Genomic DNA, 24485 nt, shown 5'->3' on the forward strand with positions numbered 1-24485 from the left:
GCCAGGTGTTCCTACACGATCTGGTGGATCGCCTCAGATCCTTCACAAACCCATTTCTGAGCCCAGCTTAGTCCACCTCATCACTCTTTCATCCGACGTGGCATCATACGTGTCAGGCGGCTCGGGACCCCCCCCCCTCGCATTATCTATATTTTCCCCCAAAACTTTGAGCTTCGCGTATATCTCCCTAGCGAGTCAAGCTGTTAATTGACAATTGTTTTTCTTTACTTTTATAAACCCTAAACTGCTTTAGGTAGATTTTGGTATTTGAATTTGCTCTGATTGAAGTTTCGAATTCTTGATCGTTGGCCTTTGAACCCACCTCCAACGTGAGTTAGAAGGTATTTTTGTCGTTTGAATCGTTGATATTCCTAGATTTGAGTTTTTTGGGTTTTGAGCTTAAATTTTCGATCGTTGGTGATTAGATCCCGGTCCGACCCGACCGGATGATGCGTAATACTTTCTGGAAATGCATAATACTTTCTGTAAAATCTTTTTTTTTTATTAAGCTGACATAGTTTTATATAATTTCTCTGATTCTTTCTGGAAGTAATACTGTAATATAACCCTTTTATAAGATTTGAGAATTTGGTTTCTGGCAAAAGTACGTTTGGTTGCTGACAAACAGGTTACAAACCTAACTTATGTTCGGTCTTGAATTGTTCTCTGTTCCTTGGTGTATATTTGTATTCGAAGATCGAGTTCCCCATTACCATCTATTTGGTTAATGCTTCCGACCAATCAAAGCACATGTTTTTTTTTGATAAGTAAAGATATAAACTTTATTGATGTGAATGAAATAGGCATATACCTAGTACACAGGAAGTATACAGTTGAACACCTAGATACATTCTAAGAGCGTTAACCTAAAGATAGGAATTCATGTATATCATCCCCATTTAATACAATAACTGAAAACCAAAGCAATAAAGTGTGCAGAAAATAATTCTTCAGCTCCATCATTGTTCTTTCTTTGTCTTCGAAGCAGCGCATATTCCTTTCCGTCCAAATACACCACATAATACACAACGGAATCATTCTCCAAACTGCTGCCACTTGATGACTGCCCTGCAGTTTTCTCCAACAACCCATCAGCTCCACCACTCGCCTAGGCATTACCCAAGCCACACCGACCCGTCGAAAAATCTCATCCCACAACCCTCTTGCTACATCACAATGTAGTAAAAGATGATCTACCGATTCTCCATTCTTTCTACACATGTAACACCAGTCCAGTACAACGCATCCTCTCTTCCTCAAGTTATCCGTGGTTAAGATCTTCCCAAGGGCGGCATTCCAAACAAAAAAAGCAACTCTAGAGGGCACTCGAGACCTCCAAATGTTCCTCCATGGGAATGAGGTGTGATCCTGTGAAGTCAAAATTTTATAATACACTTTTACTGAGAATTTCTTATGATCCTGGGACCTCCATTTCAAGCTATCTTGTTGCGCCCTAGTAGACCCTAAAGAGTGTAACAAGCTGAAAAAATCTGAAACCATAGATAATTCCCAATCATGAATATCTCTATTAAACAGAATATTCCACTGATGCGAACCATGAGCAAATAATCGCACATCCGCCACAGAAACGTCCTTGTTAACTGCAATACGATATAAAATTGGAAACACTCTTTCCAATGCATGATCTCCACACCACACATCTTGCCAAAAACTGATTCGATTACCCTCACCTGCGACAAAACGAATATGATTTACTAAAATATTCCACCCCTTCCTTATAAACTTCCATAGCCCCACTCCATGCCCCCCTCTCACTTCTTTAGAACACCAACCACCCCATTCAACCCCATATTTAGCATCTATTATTTCCCTCCACAAAGAACCCTCTTCCATATGATATCTCCAAAGCCATTTCCCCAACAACACTTTATTAAAAGTTCTCAAATTACACACACCCAACCCCCCATACTCAACTGGAGAACATACTGTCTTCCAATTAACCAAATGAACTTTCTTCTCCTCCCCTAAGCCTCCCCATAGAAATGCCTTGAAGAGTTTCTCAATTCTATTCACCACCCCTGCAGGCATAGGGAAAAGGGATAAAAAATAAGTGGGGAGGTTTGTGAGGGTACTCTTGATGAGAGTGAGACGACCTCCTTTCGATAGATACACCCTTTTCCATCCAGCCAACCTTTTCTCTATCTTTTCTACCACCCCATCCCATATAGCTCTACTCTTGAAAGTAGCACCTAACGGAAGACCCAAATATTTCATTGGGAACGAGGACACCCTGCAACCCAGAAGACTTGCTAGATTACGTATATTAGGGACCACACCCACTGGAACCAACTCAGACTTGTCAAGGTTCACCTTAAGCCCTGATACTGCTTCAAAACAAAGTAATAATGCACGCAAAGTTTGGACCTGACTCCTATTCGCTTCACAAAACAACAGGGTGTCGTCTGCAAAAAGAAGATGTGAAATGATACAAGAGCTACCAGAGCTATTTCCTACTTGAAAACCAGATAAAAAACCTCCACTAACAGTAGCCTGCAACATCTTACTCAACGCCTCCATAACTATGACAAAAAGAAAGGGAGATAATGGATCACCCTGTCGCAAACCCCTCGAGCTATGAAAAAAACCTGCAGGAGTGCCATTAACTAGCACTGAAAATCGGGCCGTTGAAATGCAAAAACGCATCCAAGAAATCCACCTATCGCCGAAACCACACCTCTTCAATAAATACAAAAGGAAATCCCAGTTCACATGGTCATAAGCCTTCTCCATGTCTAGCTTGCAAAGAATACCTGGACTTCCCTCCCTCAATCTAGCATCCAAACACTCATTTGCAATGAGCACCGAATCAAGTATATATCTCCCATGAATAAAAGCATTCTGAGGCTTGGAGATAATATTTTCCAGCACTAGACTAAGCCGATTAGCAAGGACCTTTGAAATAATCTTATAAACACTGCTAATCAAACTTATTGGGCGAAAATCCTCAATATTCGACGCCCCATGTTTCTTTGGAATGAGTGCAATAAAAGTCGCATTAAGTGATTTTTCAAGCTTTTGATAAGCATGAAATTCACTGAACACCCGCAAAACATCACCTTTCACCACATCCCAACAAGTTTGGAAGAAACCCATTGAGAAACCATCCGGACCCGGCGCTTTGTCCTTAGCCATACCAGATATGACCTTGAAAATCTCATCTTCCACAAAAGGTCTCTCCAATACACTCACAAGCTGCGGATCAATTACCTCAAACGGTAAGTCATCAAGCTTCGGCCTCCAAGTTACTGGTTCGGTAAGTAGAGACTCATAATAATGTGCAATGTGACTTTCTAGATCAGCCGAAGAAGATAGTACCTGTGTACCTGAATGTAACAACTCAATCGCATTATTACGTCGATGAGAATTAGCCATTTTGTGAAAAAACTTCGTACACCTATCACCCTCTTTCAACCAGAGAGCTCTGGATTTTTGACGCCATGAAGTCTCTTCTAAAAGCAATACCCTTTCCAAATCTGCCACAACCGTTACTTTTCTCAATAACTCCTCCTCCGAAGCCCTTCCCATTAATTCCTTACCCTCCAACTCCTGCAACTCCTCCATCAAAATAGACTTTTGATTGTCAATGTGACCAAAAACTTCCAAGTTCCATTTCTTCAGGTCTTGCTTTAGAGCTTTCATCTTACCTGCAAGAATAAAACTCGGAGTGCCACTAAACTGGTACGAAGCCCACCAATTTCTCACCATCTCAACAAACCCGTCCACCTTAAGCCACATATTCTCAAACTTGAAATACCGGCGACCCCCTTGAAAGCCACCACAATCTAAGAGGATGGGAAAATGGTCTGAGCTGACTCTAGCTAACCTTTTCTGGCTAACTTCTGGATAGTGGGCTTCCCATAACGGCGAGACAAGAAATCTATCCAATTTCGACCAAGCACGGCCATTAGACCAAGTATACTCACCACCCACCAAAGGGAGGTCCATAAGATCCATATCAAAAATGAACTCAGAGAATTCCGCCATGGCCAAAGTGTGTCGATGAAGCCCCGATCGTTCACTAGGAAAACGAGTAATATTAAAATCACCCCCCATACACCACGGCACATCCCATAAAGAGTGTATTCCCGCCAACTCCTCCCACAACCGTCGTCTATCTCTATCTATGTTAGGACCATAAGACCCTGCAAAAGCCCAAGTCCACCCATCGCTCACATTTTTGAATAGCACCGAAACCGAAAACTCTCCAACACACTCCTCAATCGCCTCAAACACTCTTTTATCCCACATTAATAATACTCCACCTGATGCTCCCTGAGAGGCCAAATAGGACCAGCCCATATAGGAACATCCCCAAATACTACGCACAAAACTTCTATCAATAAAACCCAACTTCGTTTCTTGCAAGCATATCAAATCTCCCTTCCATAATCTCAATAGCGCTTTGATCCGAATGCGTTTGTCCCTATCATTGAGACCCCTTACATTCCAAGAAATGATCTTAGGCTTCATTAAAGCTTAACTTACCCCTCCCTTTTGATCTAACCCTTCCGCTACTCCCCTCCTTAACATCATAATTGATGGAGCATGTCAAGCGTTTAAGTTCCCTATCTTGTTTTGAGGCTGATTTCGAGCGGCTAGCTTCAATAGCCACAAGAAGGGCCATAAATTGTTCCTCATAACCTCCAAAAGAGACCCCAAAAATTTTCTGTAGCTCCTCTACCTTTTTGAAAATCCAATTCGTCGAACAACTCCCATAATCACTGGGGGGGAGTGTACATAAAGGAGTAAGAGCCCCCTCTTCCCCAACACTGTTATTTGAAATCACCGAAACAGTTTCACCACTTAAAACCATATTATTAAGAGAAGGATCATCCCCAGAAAATAACTCATCAGAACTACTCAACACCAAAAGTGGAAGACCACTCTGAACCACCTCACTGTCCCGCGAAAACACCTCACCGCAAAGAGACATCTCTCTCTCCCTCAAGCCAGACTGCTCGAGCACCTCTTCTGGAATTCTATCCCTCAAGCCAGACTGCTCGTGCACCACTTCTGGGAATTCGTCCACCACACACAGTTCCGATAGACTATTCTCCACAGACGCAGGAGTTAACGCCAGAAACTCCCCCTCCTCGACCTCTTCCCGTCGAAACTCCTTGACCGTCTCACCTGAGTGGTCGACCGAGGGTGTCGGCAACTTCTGTGCCGGCAGGGATGCCGATAAAGCAACTATCGGCGCCACAGGAGCAACAAGACCCTGGTCCAAAGTCTCGGATCCGAGCCGGATCTCCTTTTCCGTCTCACCAGAGGGTTCGACCGAGGTTGTCGGCAGCTTCTGTGCCGGCAGGGTTGCCGGTAATGAGCTTATCGGCGCCGCCCGCTGTCCCTGGTCCGATATCTCGGATCCGAGAACCTTCCCCGACCCAACGGTCTCCACTGCCCTCCAGGCCTTCACAGGGCCTAAAGCCTGACCCTTGCCCAAGCCCGTCGCGCTGCCCAGACCCATACCAAGCCCACCATTTCGGCCCACCACCTCTTTACCTTTAACGCACCGTTTTAGAAAGTTTATCTCATCTAACACAATGCCGATCTTCTCCTCCAATCCAGCTAACGTCTTCAACATGCTTTCCTCATTTAGCCCCGCCAATCTGCTTTCTGCTACACCATGCCGCTGCACGTCCTTGGTTGCACCTGACACCACGTCAAGCGCAGCATGATACGGTACCTTCTTCAGCACCTCACTGTACGACCTTGCACCTCTTGCCCACGATGAAGAAGCACCTCCCTCACCTTTGTTCTTCTTCACAGCAACCAACTGGATATCAGCCATCTCCATTAAAGTATCAGCAAGCTTCTTCCATCCCTCCCCCTTTCTTCCTTCCGGAATCACAATCAATCCTCTCCTCTTATCACGACCAAATTCCGATATGGATATAAAACTTCCATTAAAGTTACGTCCCTTCCTCACTATTATCACAGTGTCCCCTTTCCTACGAGTTCGCAGAAACTCCTGAGTACCCAAAGTTATTGCACACTCCTTCACCATAGAACCCAGCCAACCCAAAGTTTCCCAATCCACTGAAATATATTTCACACCACGATGACTACTTTCTATTATCCTCCACCACCTTGCATTCTCCTTTCTAAACTCAAACAACTTCTGATCAATGAATACCTCATTACACAACCCCATCTAAACCAACCCACAGACCTAATGATTCAGAGAATACACTAATCCCCTCAAAAGGGAAAAGCCATTGATGAATCACTACCAACAGAAGGCACTACCAACAGAAGGAAAAAAACTAAAACTGTACGGAGAGAAACTAGAGAGAACCCCCATATCCAGACTTAAGCCCAATAACCAAAATTCAACTCCAATTCCTTAGCAGCACAGCTTTTTGTTGAGACGGATGATAAAAAATCCGAGAAAACGATCCGAAACCCATTACAGCATAGAGCTTAAGAAAGACTCGGGCTTGCTTCAAACGAGGTCAAACACAAGAACTACCTGCCCAATATATCAGATACAGAAAACGAAAGCTTAACAACTAATAGACCACAACCAAAACCCACAATTTTCTTAAGCAAGAAAGGCTTCCTTCACCACCAAAACACTGCAAAAATAAATATATTCCCAGTATTTATACAAGATACAAAGTAACAGAGACAGATACACCGCTAATAAATATGCGCTGGATTTGGGAGTTAAACGAAAAGGGTTTTATTTCACTTGTCCAGCTATCTCTTAAGCGATTAAGGAAGCATTTGTTTCACATATCCGCAGAGCACTCAGACAGCTCCAAACAGGATGACCAACAGCAGCAGGAAGATTTTTAATTTTTATTTGTAGCGTGACCATGATTTAGTCGAAGTCCCTATGTTCTTTATCTCCATTTCTTCCTGTTTTGTTCGTTTGAATTTTGTATACGATAGTTCTCTGTACTCATGTATGGCTCAAACTTATCTGTCACCGGTTGTAACATACATTTGTAATACTTGCCTATATACGTAAATCAGATTACACTGCTCTGGTATTGAGACAGAAACAATTTTCCCTCGTGTCTTCTGGTACTCCAGGAGCAGCTAATAATTTTCTCTAAAACAGTTTTTCATCAGTTTAGCTAGTTGTTTGCCTTTTTTTTTTTTTCGCTTTTACATAGATCAGTTTGGGTTTGAGGGTTTATGTTATTTTCAGATATATGTTAAAAGCAATGTAATGATTTGCGTTAAAATGGTTGGTTTTTTTTTTTTTTTTTCTTTTTTTGTAGAGGCTTGTATCTTTAAGACAACAGGTTTTAAGGGAGGTTTTTGTGCCGACTCAATCCATCACCTTTCTCATTATTGGCCTTTTTTAATCTGGTTGATCGGAGTAATGCAGATGAATAATAATGGCCCGGTAACCAAAGAGTTGGCAGAACTAAATCACCAAATGCAAGATGAGCGCAAGGAAATGAGGGTTGGGGTTACCGGTGAGGGCCAAGGGCTCTCGGAAGAAGATGAGTATCAGATTAATAAGGATGCAGAAGACGTTGATGTTGGGCAGTCAGAAGCAGTCCAAGACAAAGCGCATGCCCCAGATGTCTTTCAGAGCTCGCAGCAACAGCCTCAAGGGCCTGTGGTTCGCTGGGAGAGGTTTCTACCTCGTAGGTCTCTCCAGGTTCTACTGGTGGAAAATGATGATTCAACTCGGCAGGTTGTCAGTGCATTACTTCGAAATTGTGGCTACGAAGGTAAATTCTCTCAATTCCTACATCCTGGAAAAATTTTGATGTTGAATTTGAAACTTCCATATAATATCAAACTTGTTGCTGAAAACTTCACGTCCTTCTAATGCTAACATGCTTTCTTGGCCCATTGAGGTGCTTTTTTTTTTTAATTATTTTTTAATTATATTTGGAGATGATATATCTTGAAGTTGGCATTCGTAAGACAATTTCTTCTTCTTTACTGTCGTTTTGGAGACTGAAATCATTTGAGTAACATTCTATTTTAAATGCCATATGCTTGGTGAGTGATTGGTATCTGAATGTTGTCATTAATCATATTTTAATTTCATATTCAATGGGAGCACGACAGTTTGTCATTTTTGGCATCTCTTCTCAAGCAAACCTAACTGTTAATTACTCTTGGCAGTTACAGCAGTAGAAAATGGTCTACAAGCTTGGAAAATCTTAGAAGATGTTACTACTCATATTGATCTTGTTTTGACTGAGGTAGTTTTGCCGTGTTTATCGGGCATTGGCCTTCTATGCAAGATAATGAACCACAAAACTTGCAAGAATATTCCTGTGATTAGTGAGTATATTGCTATCACCATTTCTCCCATGTAAAAGTAATATGATATTATCCTCCTTATATTTAACCAATTGATACTTTTAACTGCTACACCTGGTGAGTTTTATGTGCAGTGATGTCATCTTATGATTCTATGAACATAGTCTTTAAGTGTTTGTCAAAGGGTGCAGTCGACTTTTTAGCAAAGCCTATTCGAAAGAATGAGCTTAAGAATCTTTGGCAGCATGTTTGGAGAAAATGCCACAGCGTGAGTTGCTATACAAGAAACTATATTTTGGACCGATTATTCACTTTAAACTTCATGCTGGTTCTTATTTATGCATTTATTGACCCTGAACGCCAATTAGAACTATACCAACTATAAAGAATCTGCTTATTTTGCTGGAGTCGTGCAATTTGATGAAATTTGACCTAGGAGATATTTTCTATTCTTTCATCAGTCTAGTGATAGTGGAAGTGAAAGTGGTATACACACACAAAAATCAACAAAGTTGAAAAGTGGTGAAGAGTCAGACAACAACACTGGAAGCAATGATGAAGATGATATTGGAAGCATTGATTTGAATGTTAGGGGTGGAAGTGATACTGGAAGTGGCACTCAGGTATTAAACTCCTTTTTTCAGTTAGTAGGTTATGAAATCTTTGTGAATGATCTTCAAACTCTGTCTTTTAAGTTTCAACCTCTGCCTTTACTATACTTCAATATTTCCTTGAACTAATTTTCTTGCGTTAATAATCACAATTGTTTTCTCTTTATAGCTTGTATCGCCTTATCCCACGATGAAGTTCTAGCCTTGTTATCATTTCTTTTGTTTTTATGTAATGTTGGATATAGCAACAACTGCGTATCTTTTCAATCTTGGCATCAACAATTGAAAATACCAGACATTTACATAAAAACTTTACCAGCCTTCCATAAAAGCTCCTATGAAGTATATGCCTCCTGTTGAGGAGTAAAGAAAGTTATGCAAGTATCAGTAATTGGTCATAAAGAGGAGGCACCCATACAAACGGTGTTGTGGAAGCATACCTTGACTACATGAGAGAGATGCAACTTGTGATAAAGACAAGGTAGAGGCATAACAATAGTTTGTGCAAAGCCTCCACCTTCTATCTTGGTCCATTTCAAATGATCAGGACAGAAGGCATCCCCCTACATAAGGATGCATGTATGCAGTACACAAGCTTGGATTGATAATTATGAATCATAGACTTCATTATAAGCACCAATAATGCAAAACTTAATACCAGCGATACATAAAAGCTTGTATGAAATGTTATGCTCGTATTTCGTCAATTAAGAGGAGGAAGGAAATTTATGCGAGTATCAATAATTATTCTTTGAAAGGACACGTGTATAAACGGTGTTGTGGCAGCATACTTTGAATTCATGAGACAGACGTGATTTGTGAGAAAGACAAGGTAGAGGCAAGCGGATCATTTATGATGAAGAGGATGAGCTTCAAGAGAATGATTCGGAGTTCTTGCAGAGTAGAACCGTGCAGTACCAGACAAGAGATAGATCTTCCAAAGAACAAGGCTTTTTTCTAATAAGCCAATTCATTTGGGACCCTGCAGATCCACTTTTTTCCTATTCAAAAATCAGCCCTTTGTCTCTGTGTTTTCATATCGAGAATTCTTTGCAGATGAAGAGATGCCAAAGGGGCTTCTTACTTCCCAAACAGATCTTCCTACATCTATATATAAACGCTGGTTTAGCAAGAATATGCAAGAAAATCACTTCGAATTGTTGATTTATCGCCAGAGATGGATTAGAACCAATAGTTCATTATCTAATGGATTTTTCCGTTCTAATACTCCATCCGAGAGTTATCAGTATTTATCAAATCTGTTCCTATCTAACGGAACGCTATTGGATCAAATGAGTCAATGACAAAGACATTGTTGAAAAAAAGATGGCTTTTCCCGGATGAAACGAAAATTGTTGGCATAACAATGGTTTGTGTGAAGCCTCCACCTTCTATCTTGGTCCTTTTCAAGGGATCAGGATAGGTGTCCTGCATAATGAGGATGCATGTCCAGCTTGGTGAGCCCTTTCTACAGCTACCCAGGCAAGACCCTTAATCCATCTCAGAGAAGCCCCATAAGCACATAGTAATTTCAATACTAACTAGTAACTGTTTGGTAGGTTGGGGCCATTGCCTCTCTTGGTGCCATGGACAATGGGCAAGTTGTCCTGCAACCAAAAACCCAGAAATGTTGTCTTTCATTGCTTAAGGATGTCAATCTAAGGGCCTGTTTGGGAACACAACTATTCCTAGATATTCTCAAATAATTTCACTACTATATACAAATTATTCATTATTATTTACAAACTATTCACTACTTTTTCACTATATTTCACAAACTATTTCACTACTATTTATAGATATTATGAGATATTCGTAGCATCCAAGCGAGTTCTATGGGTCATTTTGGCCATGCTGGAGAATGTGCAGTGCCTTAACTGTTTCCAGCATAATTATCAAAGTTTTAAAGCATTCATGATGTTGACAGACAAACACAAATCATCCAACAATCATCCCAAACTTCTAACATGGTTGTAGCGAGTGTTTCCTCTATGTGCTTAATTTCCCATTTGGTCTAACAAAAGGATTACTCATGGTGTCTTAATCAGTTTACATTTGGTTCATATTAATGTTATATGCTTTGTGAACTCCATATATAGTCATATAAAATGTTCTTCAGTCTCTATGGCTTGAGTTATGAATCAATGGTGCTCTAAAATGTTTTTTTTTTTAAGAAAGATTGTTAATTTCAAGGTTTAAAAAAAATCTTAGCAAACCCCATTGTGTTAATTTCAAATACTTCACATGCAGACTCTTTTTTTTTTTATTTAATATTTTTGGTTTAATATGTTGGGATTAATATGTTTTTGTGCATGATATACTTGCCCTACTTTCTAATTGTTTAAATTGTTGTGACTGATAGTTATCTTAACAGTTTACTGAGAAAAAAATCTCATTTTTGGTTTACTTTACTATCTAAGTCTAATTATTATTGTAGTTTTTCTGACTATAATGTGACAAATAACGAGATAATATCTTATTTATGTGCAGATGTAAATTGAGAAATATAAGAGAAGCAAATCATACTTTCCCTAGTGCAGCGCAGATTTTTTTTTTGGACACCCCTATATGAGATATAATGCATTTGACAATGTAAAAAGATTAGAATGTTTGGAGTTGAATGACCATAAATAGGTGTCCCTTTTTATGATCGATGCATGTGTATGTATCTAAACAGAGATGGATAATTGAATGTGTCAATTAAACAGATTGCACAGGTTGGATGTAATACAGGAAAGATGGATAATGCCAATGTGTGCAGTAGTAAGGAGTAATATGCTTCAAATTAAGGGCACTGCCAGGACGGTGAGATGTCAGACTGGAACATGAACTGAGACTGTATAATAGAACATAAAATAATTTATGATTTGAATTTTCAGGTGAGGAAAACCCTAGACTAAGCAGAATTACTAAAAGGGATTCGTTTAGCCAGGCATGATTGGATGAGTTACTATTGAGTATCAACAAATGATATATTTATTTGGTGGCTAAATATTATGTTCTTAATCTTTCTGATTTTAGGCCCCATAATCCAAACTAAAGCCTACTTGAAATTTTGTATGCATATATGCAGACATCTTGGACAAAAAGGGCAGCAGAGGTTGACAGTCCCCTACCTATGTCACTATGGGAAGAATTAGATGATCCTCCTGATAGCACTTGTGCCCAGGTTATCCCTTCAAGGACTGAAGCCTTTGGCAACAACTGGGTGCCGGTGACGGCAACAAGGGAGCATGAAGGGCAGGATCATGAGCTTGGTACGATCCAACTCTGATATATCTTTACTTTTTTCTACTATCTGCTGCGTTTCTTTTCTGTTTTTAATATTAGGCAATGTTTCCATGGGCAAAGACTTGGAGACAGGAATATCTAGAATTCCAAATTTGCAGCTTGAAAACCCAAGTGCAAAGGGATTGACCAACTTAGCTGGCACTAGTGAAGAAAAGATCTCTGAAATAAACTCAAAGAAAGATGATGAGAAGCTGCAGAAAGGACGAGTGGAGCTCAACAGTGAGAAACCAAATGGCGAAACAAGGAACCAAGCTGCTGATCTAGTGGGTCTGATATCTAACGATACCGATCCTCAGATAGAAACTGTTGTCTTTGACATCCCAAATGGTATCTCCAAGGTATCCAACTTGAAAGATAAGACTATCTTTGACAATAAGGAAATACCTTCCCTTGAACTCAGTTTAAAGAGGCTGAGAGATGCTGGAGATACAGGGACAAGTGCCCATGACCGAAATGTTTTGAGACATTCAGACCTTTCAGCCTTCTCAAGGTATAATGATATTTTAAATTCAGATTACATCTATATCCTGAGCTAGCTGTCCACAAATTTGATGGTCACATCTATTTTATTACTAGCAGGTATAATTTTGCATCAAGTGCTAATCAGGCTCCAACAGGGAATGTCGGTAGCTGTTCTCCTCATAACAGCTCAATGGCAGAAAAGACTGAATCACGGCAAAAATTTCGATCTAACTCTAATAGCACAAATCCCAATCAGTGTTCCAATGGTAGTAGTAATAATAATGACATGGGCTCAACTACTAATAATGTTTATACTAAACAAGTGGCATTCAGTGACAAGTCAGCACCCAATTCTGCATTCAAATATCTTCGTCCGTCCTCTGCCTTCCAACCAGTGCAAAATGGTCCTACTTCTCCCACTCAGCCCATAATACAAGGTAAGACAGATGCAACAATAGCTAGCACTGTTTCGGCACAAACAAGGGACATGAAACAGCCTGTCCAAGTGCAGCACCATCATCATCATTATCACCACCACCACCACCACCTGCATAACATGCCCCAGCAGAAGCTAGCCAACCAAGATGATTTATCTTCAAAAAACATTGCAGTGGAAGCTCCACAGTGTGGGTCTTCAAATATGTTGAGTGCACCTGTTGAGGGCAAGGCTGGCTATCAAAGTATGAATGGAAATGGCTCGAGAAGTAACCATGGGAGCAATGGGCAGAATGGAAGCATCACAGATTTAAATGCTAGAGGAGCAAACATGGAAAGTGATAACGGGGTAGCTGGAAAAGGGGGAGTGAGTGGCGTAACAGGATTTGCAACCAGAAGTGGAATTGATACAAACCATTCTGCACAAAGAGAGGCTGCTTTAAATAAATTCCGTCAGAAGAGAAAAGAGAGATGCTTTGAGAAGAAGGTAAGTATAAATTTAACAACGTGGCACCAAAAATTCATTGAATCATCCCTTGACATGCAATTAGCGGCGTATTTCTCCATCAAGAAATATATCTTGGAAAACTTCAATATTTTCCAAACAAATTTGATATATGACACCGTACAATTCTATTTGAAAGCTTTTACACTATACACTATCTACATGGCATAATTTTATTTGAAAAATAAATTTTAAAATTTAAATTTTACAAATCAGATCATACCATGAGATGGTATGAGGTGTAAATTCTTTCAAATAACACTACTTCTTGTTCTTGCATTTTCAGTATAATCTTCATTTCTATGATTTTGGAGGAGATACGGAAGAAATATCTCTTTACATAATCTTCTCCAGGTCCGATACCAGAGCAGGAAGAAACTGGCAGATCAGAGACCACGAATTCGAGGACAATTTGTTCGACAGGCGGTGCACAAGAAGGAAAGCAAGGACACACATTGCTAACCTGACTTGTCCCTAATGATATTCTGGAATTTTCTACATGATATTGACACCAGCTGTGTACATGAGGGGATGGAGCATTTCCATTTCATATTGGGGACAGTGGGCATGTGAAGGCAATTAAAGCTACGTAACCACTGTGATCGAGGACCGAATAGATTGTGCAAGGAGTCGGCAGAAACACCTTGGACTATTATAAGCTACTACTACTATTACTATGTATAACCACTGTGCTGCTGCTACTGCTACTGCTCAAAAAGGGGTAATCCTTGAAAAGGGCAGTCTTCTCTAATAAAAACTCTTCAGATCGGTGTGCCGTTGTATTTCTAGACTTCTTTAATGAGTGGATGCTTGAAGAATTCTTATTTTTCTTTAACCTACAGTCCTGTTCTGGTTTTTTCTCTGATTAAGTGGCATTACATAAGATGTACAACCAACCAAATGTGAGAATTATCGTTACAGATTTGGGAAGAGGTGACGTCGCGGGAAGGCAGCTTTGGTCATTCCTCGGGACCCAAACAGGTTAGCGTTGAGCTCGCAGAAACATTGACCAACAGTTCCATACGATAGCCATTAATATCCTGAAATCATACCTGAAAGTGTAAGTTCCCAGACGGGCAGCATTCCAACAATAAGGTACGTGATCCATATATATGGAAGGAGATCATGTAGGGAACTGTTTCACCCCTGAGATACAAGCCATGAGTGAGCTAGATTTTATATTCTGTATCATTAAAAAAGATAAACAGAAATATTCCATACGTGCAGGGCACCATTGCCCAGTAATATTCATACATTAACGAGAGAGAGAGGGAGAGAGAGACCCACCGCTGTGAAGCTCCAGCTTCTGTGCGTATAGATTGGGTTTTGATCGGATCGTAGTTTTCAAATGCTATAATAGGATATTGTGACGTTAATATTGTCTATCATTTTATAGATCGAGTAGATTACAGAATAACGCAAAGCGAGGATAAATTACCCACTCGGGCGGTTGATGCAAATGACGTGATCAAGAGTCAAATCTCCAAAACTGCTAGGTCCTTTTGCAAATTATAATTAGCTGCACATGCAGATTTAGACAAATAAATAACGATCATGTGATCATAACGACATCGCCATGGCACTGCAAGATGAGTACCCTCCGAAGATTAGGTCTCGATCCTCATCCAAACACTCCTAAGACAAAAACGTTCCCTATTGCTAGGTGGTCAGAGTTTCACGTGTCACCATCCACTTCAAAAGTGCCCGTACGGGTCCTCCTCGTCTTCTTCGATCGCCAAATGAACCGGAAAAAAAAAAAAGAAAAAAAAAAAAGGAGAGAGAGAGAGAGAGGAAGAGATTGCCGTTCCATCCCCTAATTTTCTGTCTGAATAATTTTTTACATTCTAAAGAGATGACACTAAATTTTACATTATCTAATGTTATTTAGAACTTTATTATCAAATATTGCAGAACCCACGTATTAACGTGATCTATCGGGTTAAACTAGCCAGAAGCTGACGTGTCTCTATTCGCTCCAAATGATATATTTATTCGGACAGAATCGTATGTTCCTGGCCAAAGATAATGCATTCAGAACCCAGTGCGAGTAGAAACCATTTCCTTCTCAAACTTTGTAGCCAAATTATTTGTAAGCTCATCCTGATTAGCTCGAAGGCTTATCCAAATTATTATGATCCTAGAACTTTTGGATTAATGGCCGAGGCTTTAACAATAATTGAGTGTGGAAAGCAAACCAACCTGTCGAAATCTGTCAACTGCAACGAAGAAATACAATGACTAAGGCAAATATCCATCACACAATCTAGCAAACATGGAACATGTTCTATCTACTTCTGTACGACTTGCTGTTTCAAAAAGTCCACATGGCCGTAAGAACATAAAGACTTAAGAAGTACCTCCACAGATATTAATTAATTAGAGTGTACTCTTCCTGAATGTGTTGAAGACAGCAGAGCTGCTGCTGCTACGGATATCGTCTGAAGGTTGATCAACCACTATTCACAAGCAGGCTGATGTGTTTTTTAAGAGATAATCTAAGCATGCAAAAGAAGAGGCAAAACAGCGATAACATCGTATGATTCATTAATTTATTGACTACAACCAGAATCTGAAAAGGAATCCATGACTATAGAAAAAATTATACAAACAAGAATAAGGCAAATGCCGATGATCATCGAGAAGACATTGACATGAGGTTTTTTGTTTTCTATGCAAACGCTGTATCTGACAGAAATGGAAAAGCAGAAACAGAAACAATGAAAAGGAGAAGAAACTTCTCTGTATTCGACTGAATTCAATTGTGTCTAGTTTGTACAAAAAGAACCAAATATATACAATGCATGACCTGCTGCGTGCAGACTGCAGATAACAGAATTTCCTATTCCACTACTAACAATAAATGACAGAACCACTATCATTTGTACAGCTCAACAAATAAGACAAAATATAGAAAAGTGAAAGAATAATAAAAAAGGAATCAATCTGGTGCGTCTCTGTGCACATCATCTAGGGTAGACAAACGACATGTAGGAATAGAAGTGCTTCTTGGATCTTTAGGATGCACACGACTTGTAGCAGTAGTAGGACTTGTAGCAGCAGTAGGAGTAGAGTGCTGCAATACCCCACCACAAGATGGAGAATACAAATTTGTTATTCCCATCTTGAGCAAATGAGTTTGGAGAAGAGTTGAAGGAAGAGCCTTGGTGAGTAAATCTGCAAGTTGGTGGTGAGTAGGAACATGAGAAGTAGAAATGGTGCCATCGATGATTTTATCTCGAATTAGATGACAATCCAATTCGATATGCTTAGTACGCTCGTGAAAAATTGGGTTTGCAGCTATATGAATAGCTGCCTGGTTATCACAGAAGAGATGAGCAGCTTGTGGATGAGGGACTTGAAGATCAGCAAGAAGAAACTTGAGCCAAGTAATTTCAGCACAAGTTGAAGCCATAGACCTGTACTCAGCTTCTGTTGAGGACCTTGAAACCACTCCTTGCTTTTTAGATTTCCAGGAAATCAGTGAGTTGCCAAGGAGTACACAGTAACCTGTGATTGACCTACGTGTATCAGGGCATGAAGCCCAATCTGAATCACAATATGCTACTAACTGAAGTGAAGAATGAGCAGCAAGAAGAAGGCCTTGACCAGGGGCTGCTTTGAGGTATCTCAAAACCTTTTGAGCAGCTGACATATGGGCAGTAGTTGGCTTTGACATAAACTGACTGAGTGTGTGGACAGCAAAACTGAGATCGGGGCGAGTGATTGTCAAGTATAGGAGCCTTCCAACTAGCCTGCGATAGGTAGAGGGGTCCTTCAACTCAATACCAGAGTCCTTGCTAAGTTTGAGGTTTTGATCCATTGGAACCTTCACTGGTTTGGATCCCAAAGTGCCAGAATTTGCAAGAATTTCTAATGCATATTTTCTTTGAGAAATGTGAATTCCTTTTGAAGATCTTGCCACCTCAATGCCAAGAAAAAATCTGAGAGGACCAAGATCTTTAATCTTGAAATTGTTATTGAGGAAAACCTTGAGGGTAGCTATGGAATCAAGTGAATCAGTGGCTACCAAAATATCATCAACATATACTAAGAGAGCTGTAAAAGAATTGTCAGTAGCTTTAATGAACAGGCTGTAATATGCTTTTGATTGGGAGAATCCAAAATTTAACAAGCAGGCAGTGAGTTTAGCATACCATTGCCTTGAAGCTTGTTTGAGGCCAAATACTTTTCTGAAGTTTGCAAACCTGGTTAGGACCTCCCTTAGTGTACCCTGGTGGTTTGTTCATGAAAATCTCTTCCTCTAAATCCCTATAGAGGAAGGCATTGTTAACATAAAATTAATGTAAATGCCATCCTCGAATTGCAGCTATGGATAAAAGACAGCGGATAGTTACCATCTTGGCAACTGGTGAGAATGTCTCAGTATAGTCAATTCCTTCTTGTTGGGTGTAGCCTTTTGCTACTAATCGTGCCTTCAACCTTTCAACACTACCATCTAAGTTAAGTTTGATTTTATACACATATATGCAGTCTATAGGGTGTTTACCAGGAGGAAGGTCTGAAAGAACCCAAGTATTATTTTGTTCCAAAGCAGTTAACTCAGCATCCATGGCTGTGCACCAATTGGGATCTTTGATTGCTTGTGAATAAGAGGTTGGCTCACTCAAAACAGAAAGAGATGAAGAAAAGGCTTGGAAGGAAGGAGAGAGACGTTCATAAGTGAGGTAGTTATGTAGAGGAAATAAACAAGTAGAGGGAGAAGAAGTTACCTGAGCCATTGATTGTGGTGCTGAAGTCAAAACAACCTGTTGGCAGTGGAAGTCCCTCAGATAAGTGGGTGCTGTCCTAGTCCTAGTTGACCTGCGAAGGTTAGGTGATGCAAGGGGAGAAATAGGGTCAAAAATAGGTGCAGGTGGGTTGGAGGTAGAACTGGATGGGAGAGGAGAAGTGCTGGTGACAGGTGACTCAACAGGTGGATTTATTGAAGGTGAATGGGAATTAATGACTGGTGAATGTGAAGTAGAGAAAGAATGAGAGTTGTGAGATCTCTAGTTTCACTTATATTTTGAATTCCTTATTTTTGAGGTGTTATATTGTTATTTTAATTAATGTGTTAATTAAATTATGTTGTTTGTTATTTGTTTTGTTAATTTATTTTAGAGTATGTTATTTTGATTATTTGTATTGTTTTTATTTTTTTGGGCTTGTGTTTGTTTTTTGGCTTATTATTTGTGTTTTATTTCGTTGGGCCGTGTGTGTGTTGTGTGTATTAGCTGAAGCCCAGCCGAAGACCAGCCCAGCCCATAGCCCCGGCCCAGCCCGTGCGGCCTGTGAGCAGCCAGCCCCTCCCCTTAAGTTGAACGGCGCCGTTTGGGTCAAAATGAAGCTAGGGCTTCATCTCTTCATCTCTTCTCTTCTGCGCCGCACACTTCTTCATCTTCTTCTCCTTCTTCTTCCTGCGCGCAGCACGCAGCTGCTGCCGAAAACGGAACCCAGCCGTGAGCCACCTCCACCTTTATCTCTCTCTCTCTCTCTCGTGTCGTTCGGCATGCACCCCGTGAGCTTGCTGTCAACCCGTGGCATCGCGCGGTCACTTGACCTTCCGCAAGCTCCTCGGTGTCGATGGGCATGGCTTCCGTGAGTGCCACCGTGCCACGCGTCCGCGAGAGGACTTCTTTTTCTTCACGGCATGCTGCCGTTATTTCCTTCCTCCACCGTGCGTCACGCACGCCATGCGAACCGCCGCATTTGGCCTATAAATAGGCCACGGCTTCTCATGGTTTTGGGATCTCCGATTTTGGTGTTATCTGTGAATTTTAGGTTTTAAAACCGAGTGAATTTTGTAAGCTTTTTCGAGTGTGTTTGGTTCAGAAATTGTGAATTTTTGGGTGTAATCCGAGAGTTCAAAGAGGGATGCTGTACTGTGTTTTTGAAAATTAGTTCTACTCAATTTCTTGTTAAAATTGGGTTGTAAATGGTGAGTGTTGTGAGACTGTTGCCGTGTATGGTGTTGTGAAATTATTGGTTGTTGCTGTGTAACAAAAACCCAAGTTTTTGGGCACTGTCTTGCTGTGTGCTGCTGTTGCACCATTGCCTTGTACAACTGTCCATTCGATTGATCTTTCAGATTATTTCACTCAACGTGTGTATGTAATTTTCCAGTTTTATAAATAAATTGTTGCATTTATTGGCTTTATAAATTGTGGTATTTGTGGAACTATTGACTGTATTAATTTGTTGGAAATTGGGCCTTGAGCCGGATTGGAGGATGGGATTACGCGTGAAATTATCAAACTGTATTTCGACGTTATTTGAGAATTTGTAATTGAATTATTTAAATGCATATTTCAATAAGCTGTTGAAAAGCATATTTATCGTTTTATTAAATTGTGCGGTGATGTCACGAAGTCTGTTGGATATTGATACTGTTGTGTGGATGCGTATGTTTCACGACCTCAAGCCGAGATGGGGCATTATCTCGGTGGAGCTTCTCTGGTCACTCGGGAGCGAAACAGACTGACGTGACTTCCCCTATGTTGTCGCGGGGCGACAACGGGAATGGACGGGACGGTAACGCTCCCGTACCGATTCCGTGACCTTTGGCTGGCGAGGTTAGAGGATGATCGGCTACGTACGCGCTAAGCGCGGAACCGAGCATCACTCGTTACGAAGTCTCATGCACGGACGTTACCCGTGATGTGACGAAGAGAGCCAGGTCGTGCGGATGGTCCCTAGGGGAGACCGTGGCTCATGCTTAATGACTAATAATTCTGATTGGACCAAAATGGAATTTTTGGTGTAAGTGGTTAAAAAGAGTATTTTGGGAATAAATATATATTTGGTATTATTGTGAATTATGTGCGTTTGGGGACGCGTGTTATTTTTTATATCTCTTGAATGCTATTTCGGTTAATTATGTACTAAGATGTCATAATCTCATGGTGGTGTTTTACCCTACGGTTCCATTTTATGGTTCCATAGAATCTGACGCAGAGCCTGAGTATGAACATGAGGAATCAGCTCCGCCAGAGGGTTGACTTGCTGAGTTACTGTTCAGTGTTATGGGATTTGTTTCCCCTATGTTATTTTCTATATTTACTTTATCTGTCGGATGACTGTTTAATCCTTATAAAGTTATGTTATATGTTTTTTTTTAAAACAAATTCTGGTACTGAATGAAGAAAGACTTTTTATTTCTCCGCTGCGTATATTATTTTGTACACTTATTGCATGTGGTACACACTCTGAGCACTGGTCGATGGGTGCGTGATCCGTGTGATCATCATCCCGGTGTCACGAACTCCACTAAAATAACACGTGGGGGTCGAGGGCGCCACAGAGTAATGGACAGATTCTGAAGTGGGAATGGGAAAAACAGATGAAGATTGAGGAACAGAAGGAAGGGTATCAGAGTGGGAAGTATGAAGAAAAGGAAAGGATTCCTCATAAAAAATAACATCTCTGGAAACAAAGGTGGTGTGTGACTCAAGATCTAGCAGTTTATACCCTTTAACCCCGAAAGGGTAGCCTAGGAAAATGCATTTTTTGCCTCTTGGATCAAACTTCTTGCGTCCATGAGAGAGGGTAGTTGCAAAACACAAGCATCCAAAAACTCTGAGATGATGGTATGCAGGTTTATTTGAAAACAAAATTTCATATGGCGTTTTATTGCCAAGAAGAGGGGTTGGTGTTCTATTTATAAGATAAATAGCTGTTAAAATGCAATCATTCCAGAAATGTAAGGGAAGACCTGATTGAAAATGTAGTGCTCTTGCAACATTAAGGATGTGTTGGTGTTTTCTCTCAACAATGTCATTTTGTTGAGGTGTTTCAACACAAGAACGTTGGTGTATAATGCCCTTTTGATTAAAAAATTCAGTCATTTGAAACTCAGCCCCATTATCACTTCTAATGATTTTGATTTTGGTGTCAAATTGGGTTGCTATCATGTTATAAAAAGATTCAATGCAAGCTCTAGTTTCTGATTTTGCATGTAATAAATAAACCCAAATAGTTCGTGACAAGTCATCAACAAGAGTTAAAAAATACTTAGTTCCATCATAAGCAGGTATTGAGCATGGTCCCCAAATGTCAACATGTACCAAATAAAAAATAGAAGCAGACTTGTGATGGCTAATGGGAAAAGAATTTCTGTGTTGCTTAGCTATAGGGCAAACTGAACAAGGGGAAACTTTACTAATATTGAAATTGTCTTTTACATTTGGATCATCAATTAAAATCATTCTAGTATTTGAAATATGACCAAGGCGACAATGCCAAAGGTCAGAACTCTTGCTACTAGTCATGACAGAAGCACTAAGAAACTTAGAATTGAGAGATAAGGTGGATATGTCCTTGGTAAAGGCATTTGGGGAAACAACCACTGGCAAGAGGTGATACAGGCTGCCTTTGACTTCAGCAATCCCAATCGTGGTCCAGGTGGAAAGGTCCTGAATAAAACAGTGATTAGACAGAAAAAGCAAACAACATGTAAGTGCTTCTGTCAGCTTCTTAACTGAAATCAAATTAAAACAGAATGAGGGGACACATAAAACATCCTTCAATAGGATGTTATTAGTGAGTTGAACATTTCCTAGATGACTAACAGGCATGGAGGTTCCATTTGGAAGCTTGACTGAGTATGAAACTTTAGAAGTAACAGAAGAAAAGAATGTGGCACTACAGATCATGTGATCTGTTGCACCCGAGTCTATAATCCAAGGTATGGCATCATGATGAATAAATTCATGTGTAAAAGAAGACAGAGCAAGATGAATACCAGAAATTTTGGAGGGTTTTGGCTCAGTTGTGACAGGTTGATGAACAGCCTGAGCATGGTTCACAGAAGGACAAGCAATCGAATTGTCCTTGTCTTGAAGCAAAGTCATAAGCTGCTGATATTGTGCTTTGGTAAAAATTACTCGATTTTCATTAGTTTCCTCCTGGTTAGAGTCCAAAAATAGACTAGCCTGATTGGCAGAAGATCCAAAAACTTTACCCTTATGAAATTTATGGTCAGGTGGGTAACCATGTAGCTTATAACATCTCTCAGCTACATGACCAGTTTGTTTACAATGAGTACAGTTAGGAACTTGTGCATTTCCTATTTTAAAACAAGTTTCAAAAGTATGTCCTTATATGCGGCAGTGGGTGCAATATGGTCTTTCCTTCTTTGTGGCAGCAGGTAGTTTACTTTTAAAGGAAGCATAGGATGTGTTGGTGACTAAGGCCATGGACTCAGGGTTTGGGAAGGCAGATATAATCTGATGTTGCTGTTCTTGTTGCTGTATAAGGGAGAAAACCTTGTTAACAGGAGGGATAGGGTCTAACAACATGATTTGGTCCCTAACATTGGAGTATCTGTCATTTAATCCCATGAGAAATTGAATTACACTATCTCTTTGATATCTGTCATTCAAAATAGTTAGTTGTCCACAGGTGCATGCAGGCATGGGGTCATATACAGCAAGTTCATCCCACAGGGTTTTGAGCTTACCATAGTATATGCTCACAGGATCTTGCTCTTGTTGAAGACTTGCTAAGCTCCTCTTTAGTTGAAAAATTCTGGGGCCATTTTGCTGGTTGAAACGATCCCTAAGTTCATCCCAAATATCTCGAGCATTTTCAACAAAAGCCACACTTGATTTTACAGCAGCACTAAAGGAATTCTGAATCCAAGTAACCACCATATCATTGCATCGCTCCCACGCATTGAACAGAGGATCTTTAGATGAAGCAGGTCTTATAAGGGTCCCATTGATGAACCCCAGTTTGTTCCTTGCTCTAAGAGCCCGTCGCATAACTCGGGACCAAATCACATAATTTTCTAATGTAAGGAGATCAGTGACAAGTGTGATAGTGGTATTATCTCCACTGTCAACTCGGTATGGGTTGTTTGGGTCACTGAAATTGAGGAAAGGAGAAGGATTGAGGAAAGGAGAAGGATGTTCTTGTTCGTCTTCCATTGCAAAAAAAAAAAAAAAATTAAGAGCAGGAGAAGAACCTGTTCTCTGGTACCATGACAGAAATGGAAAAGCAGAAACAGAAACAATGAAAAGGAGAAGAAACTTCTCTGTATTCGATTGAATTCAATTGTGTCTAGTTTGTACAAAAAGAACCAAATATATACAATGCATGACCTGCTGCGTGCAGACTGCAAATAACAGAATTTCCTATTCCACTACTAACAATAAATGACAGAACCACTATCATTTGTACAGCTCAACAAATAAGACAAAATATAGAAAAGTGAAAGAATAATAAAAAAGGAATCAATCTGGTGCGTCTCTGTGCACATCATCTAGGGTAGACAAACGACATGTAGGAATAGAAGTGCTTCTTGGATCTTTAGGATGCACACGACTTGTAGCAGTAGTAGGACTTGTAGCAGCAGTAGGAGTAGAGTGCTGCAATAGTATCCGGGTCAATGGGAAATCAATGTAACAAGTATGCGTCTATGACCAAGGCCGTCGAGAAACACCAGAAAATACCAGCTTTATTTCATATCACTGTTAAAACTCTTGCTTATACAGTACCGATGATGATAGGTAAAACAATATTTTTTCTCAAACATCGCTTTCTCTTTCCAGATGAGGTTTTTCTCTCTTTCTCCCTCTACCAAAGATCCAGCCATCCTAGCTTCTCTGCCAAGAGGGGGTGTGGAGCTTCGGCTCCTCCCTCCCTCTTCCTGTTCAGCCAACGTCGGAAATGTACATCAATTTTTTTTTATGGTTTTTTTTTAATTTTTTGTCTATAGTACCAAGATGCACCAATATGTTACTTACTGGCCTCCTATGATCGCCACATGCCCCACTATCAGATTCTCCACCTACTGATCTATTAGACGGCAAAAGAAAACTAACCAAACAAGCGGTACGTGCGTCTCACGTGTGGCTCACAGTGCACATGAGCCTCACATGCCGCCACGCGCGGCACCACTAGGGTTAGTGGTTTTGGATATC

The 24485-nt window shown here is 40.4% G+C and overlaps 1 protein-coding gene and 1 long non-coding RNA gene across 5 annotated transcripts; one reads left to right on the forward strand and one right to left on the reverse strand.

The window, feature by feature from the left end:
- Positions 1-176: 176 nt before the first annotated feature.
- Positions 177-14404, forward strand: LOC109014549 (two-component response regulator-like PRR37). Of its 4 annotated transcripts, none has more exons than XM_035692428.1 (9): positions 177-341; positions 7254-7715; positions 8119-8280; positions 8394-8527; positions 8721-8882; positions 11944-12127; positions 12222-12651; positions 12741-13545; positions 13918-14404. In XM_035692428.1, the coding sequence occupies exons 2-9, from the start codon at positions 7358-7360 to the stop codon at positions 14023-14025; spliced, it is 2343 nt and encodes a 780-aa protein (XP_035548321.1). In that variant the 5' UTR covers positions 177-341; positions 7254-7357; the 3' UTR covers positions 14026-14404. The 4 variants fall into 4 exon arrangements, with proteins under 4 accessions (XP_035548321.1, XP_035548318.1, XP_035548319.1 ...); XM_035692425.1 differs by having other exon boundaries at positions 13850-14398; XM_035692426.1 differs by having other exon boundaries at positions 7364-7715; positions 13850-14398.
- Positions 14053-15284, reverse strand: LOC108997864. The gene is made up of 3 exons (XR_001997226.2): positions 15002-15284; positions 14851-14914; positions 14053-14709 (listed from the first exon to the last, which is right to left on the reverse strand). It is a non-coding gene; the product is annotated as an uncharacterized LOC108997864 (long non-coding RNA).
- Between the last annotated feature and the right edge of the window lie 9201 nt (positions 15285-24485).

Source organism: Juglans regia, chromosome 7 (genome assembly GCF_001411555.2).
Source record: "Juglans regia cultivar Chandler chromosome 7, Walnut 2.0, whole genome shotgun sequence".
NCBI lineage: Eukaryota > Viridiplantae > Streptophyta > Magnoliopsida > Fagales > Juglandaceae > Juglans > Juglans regia.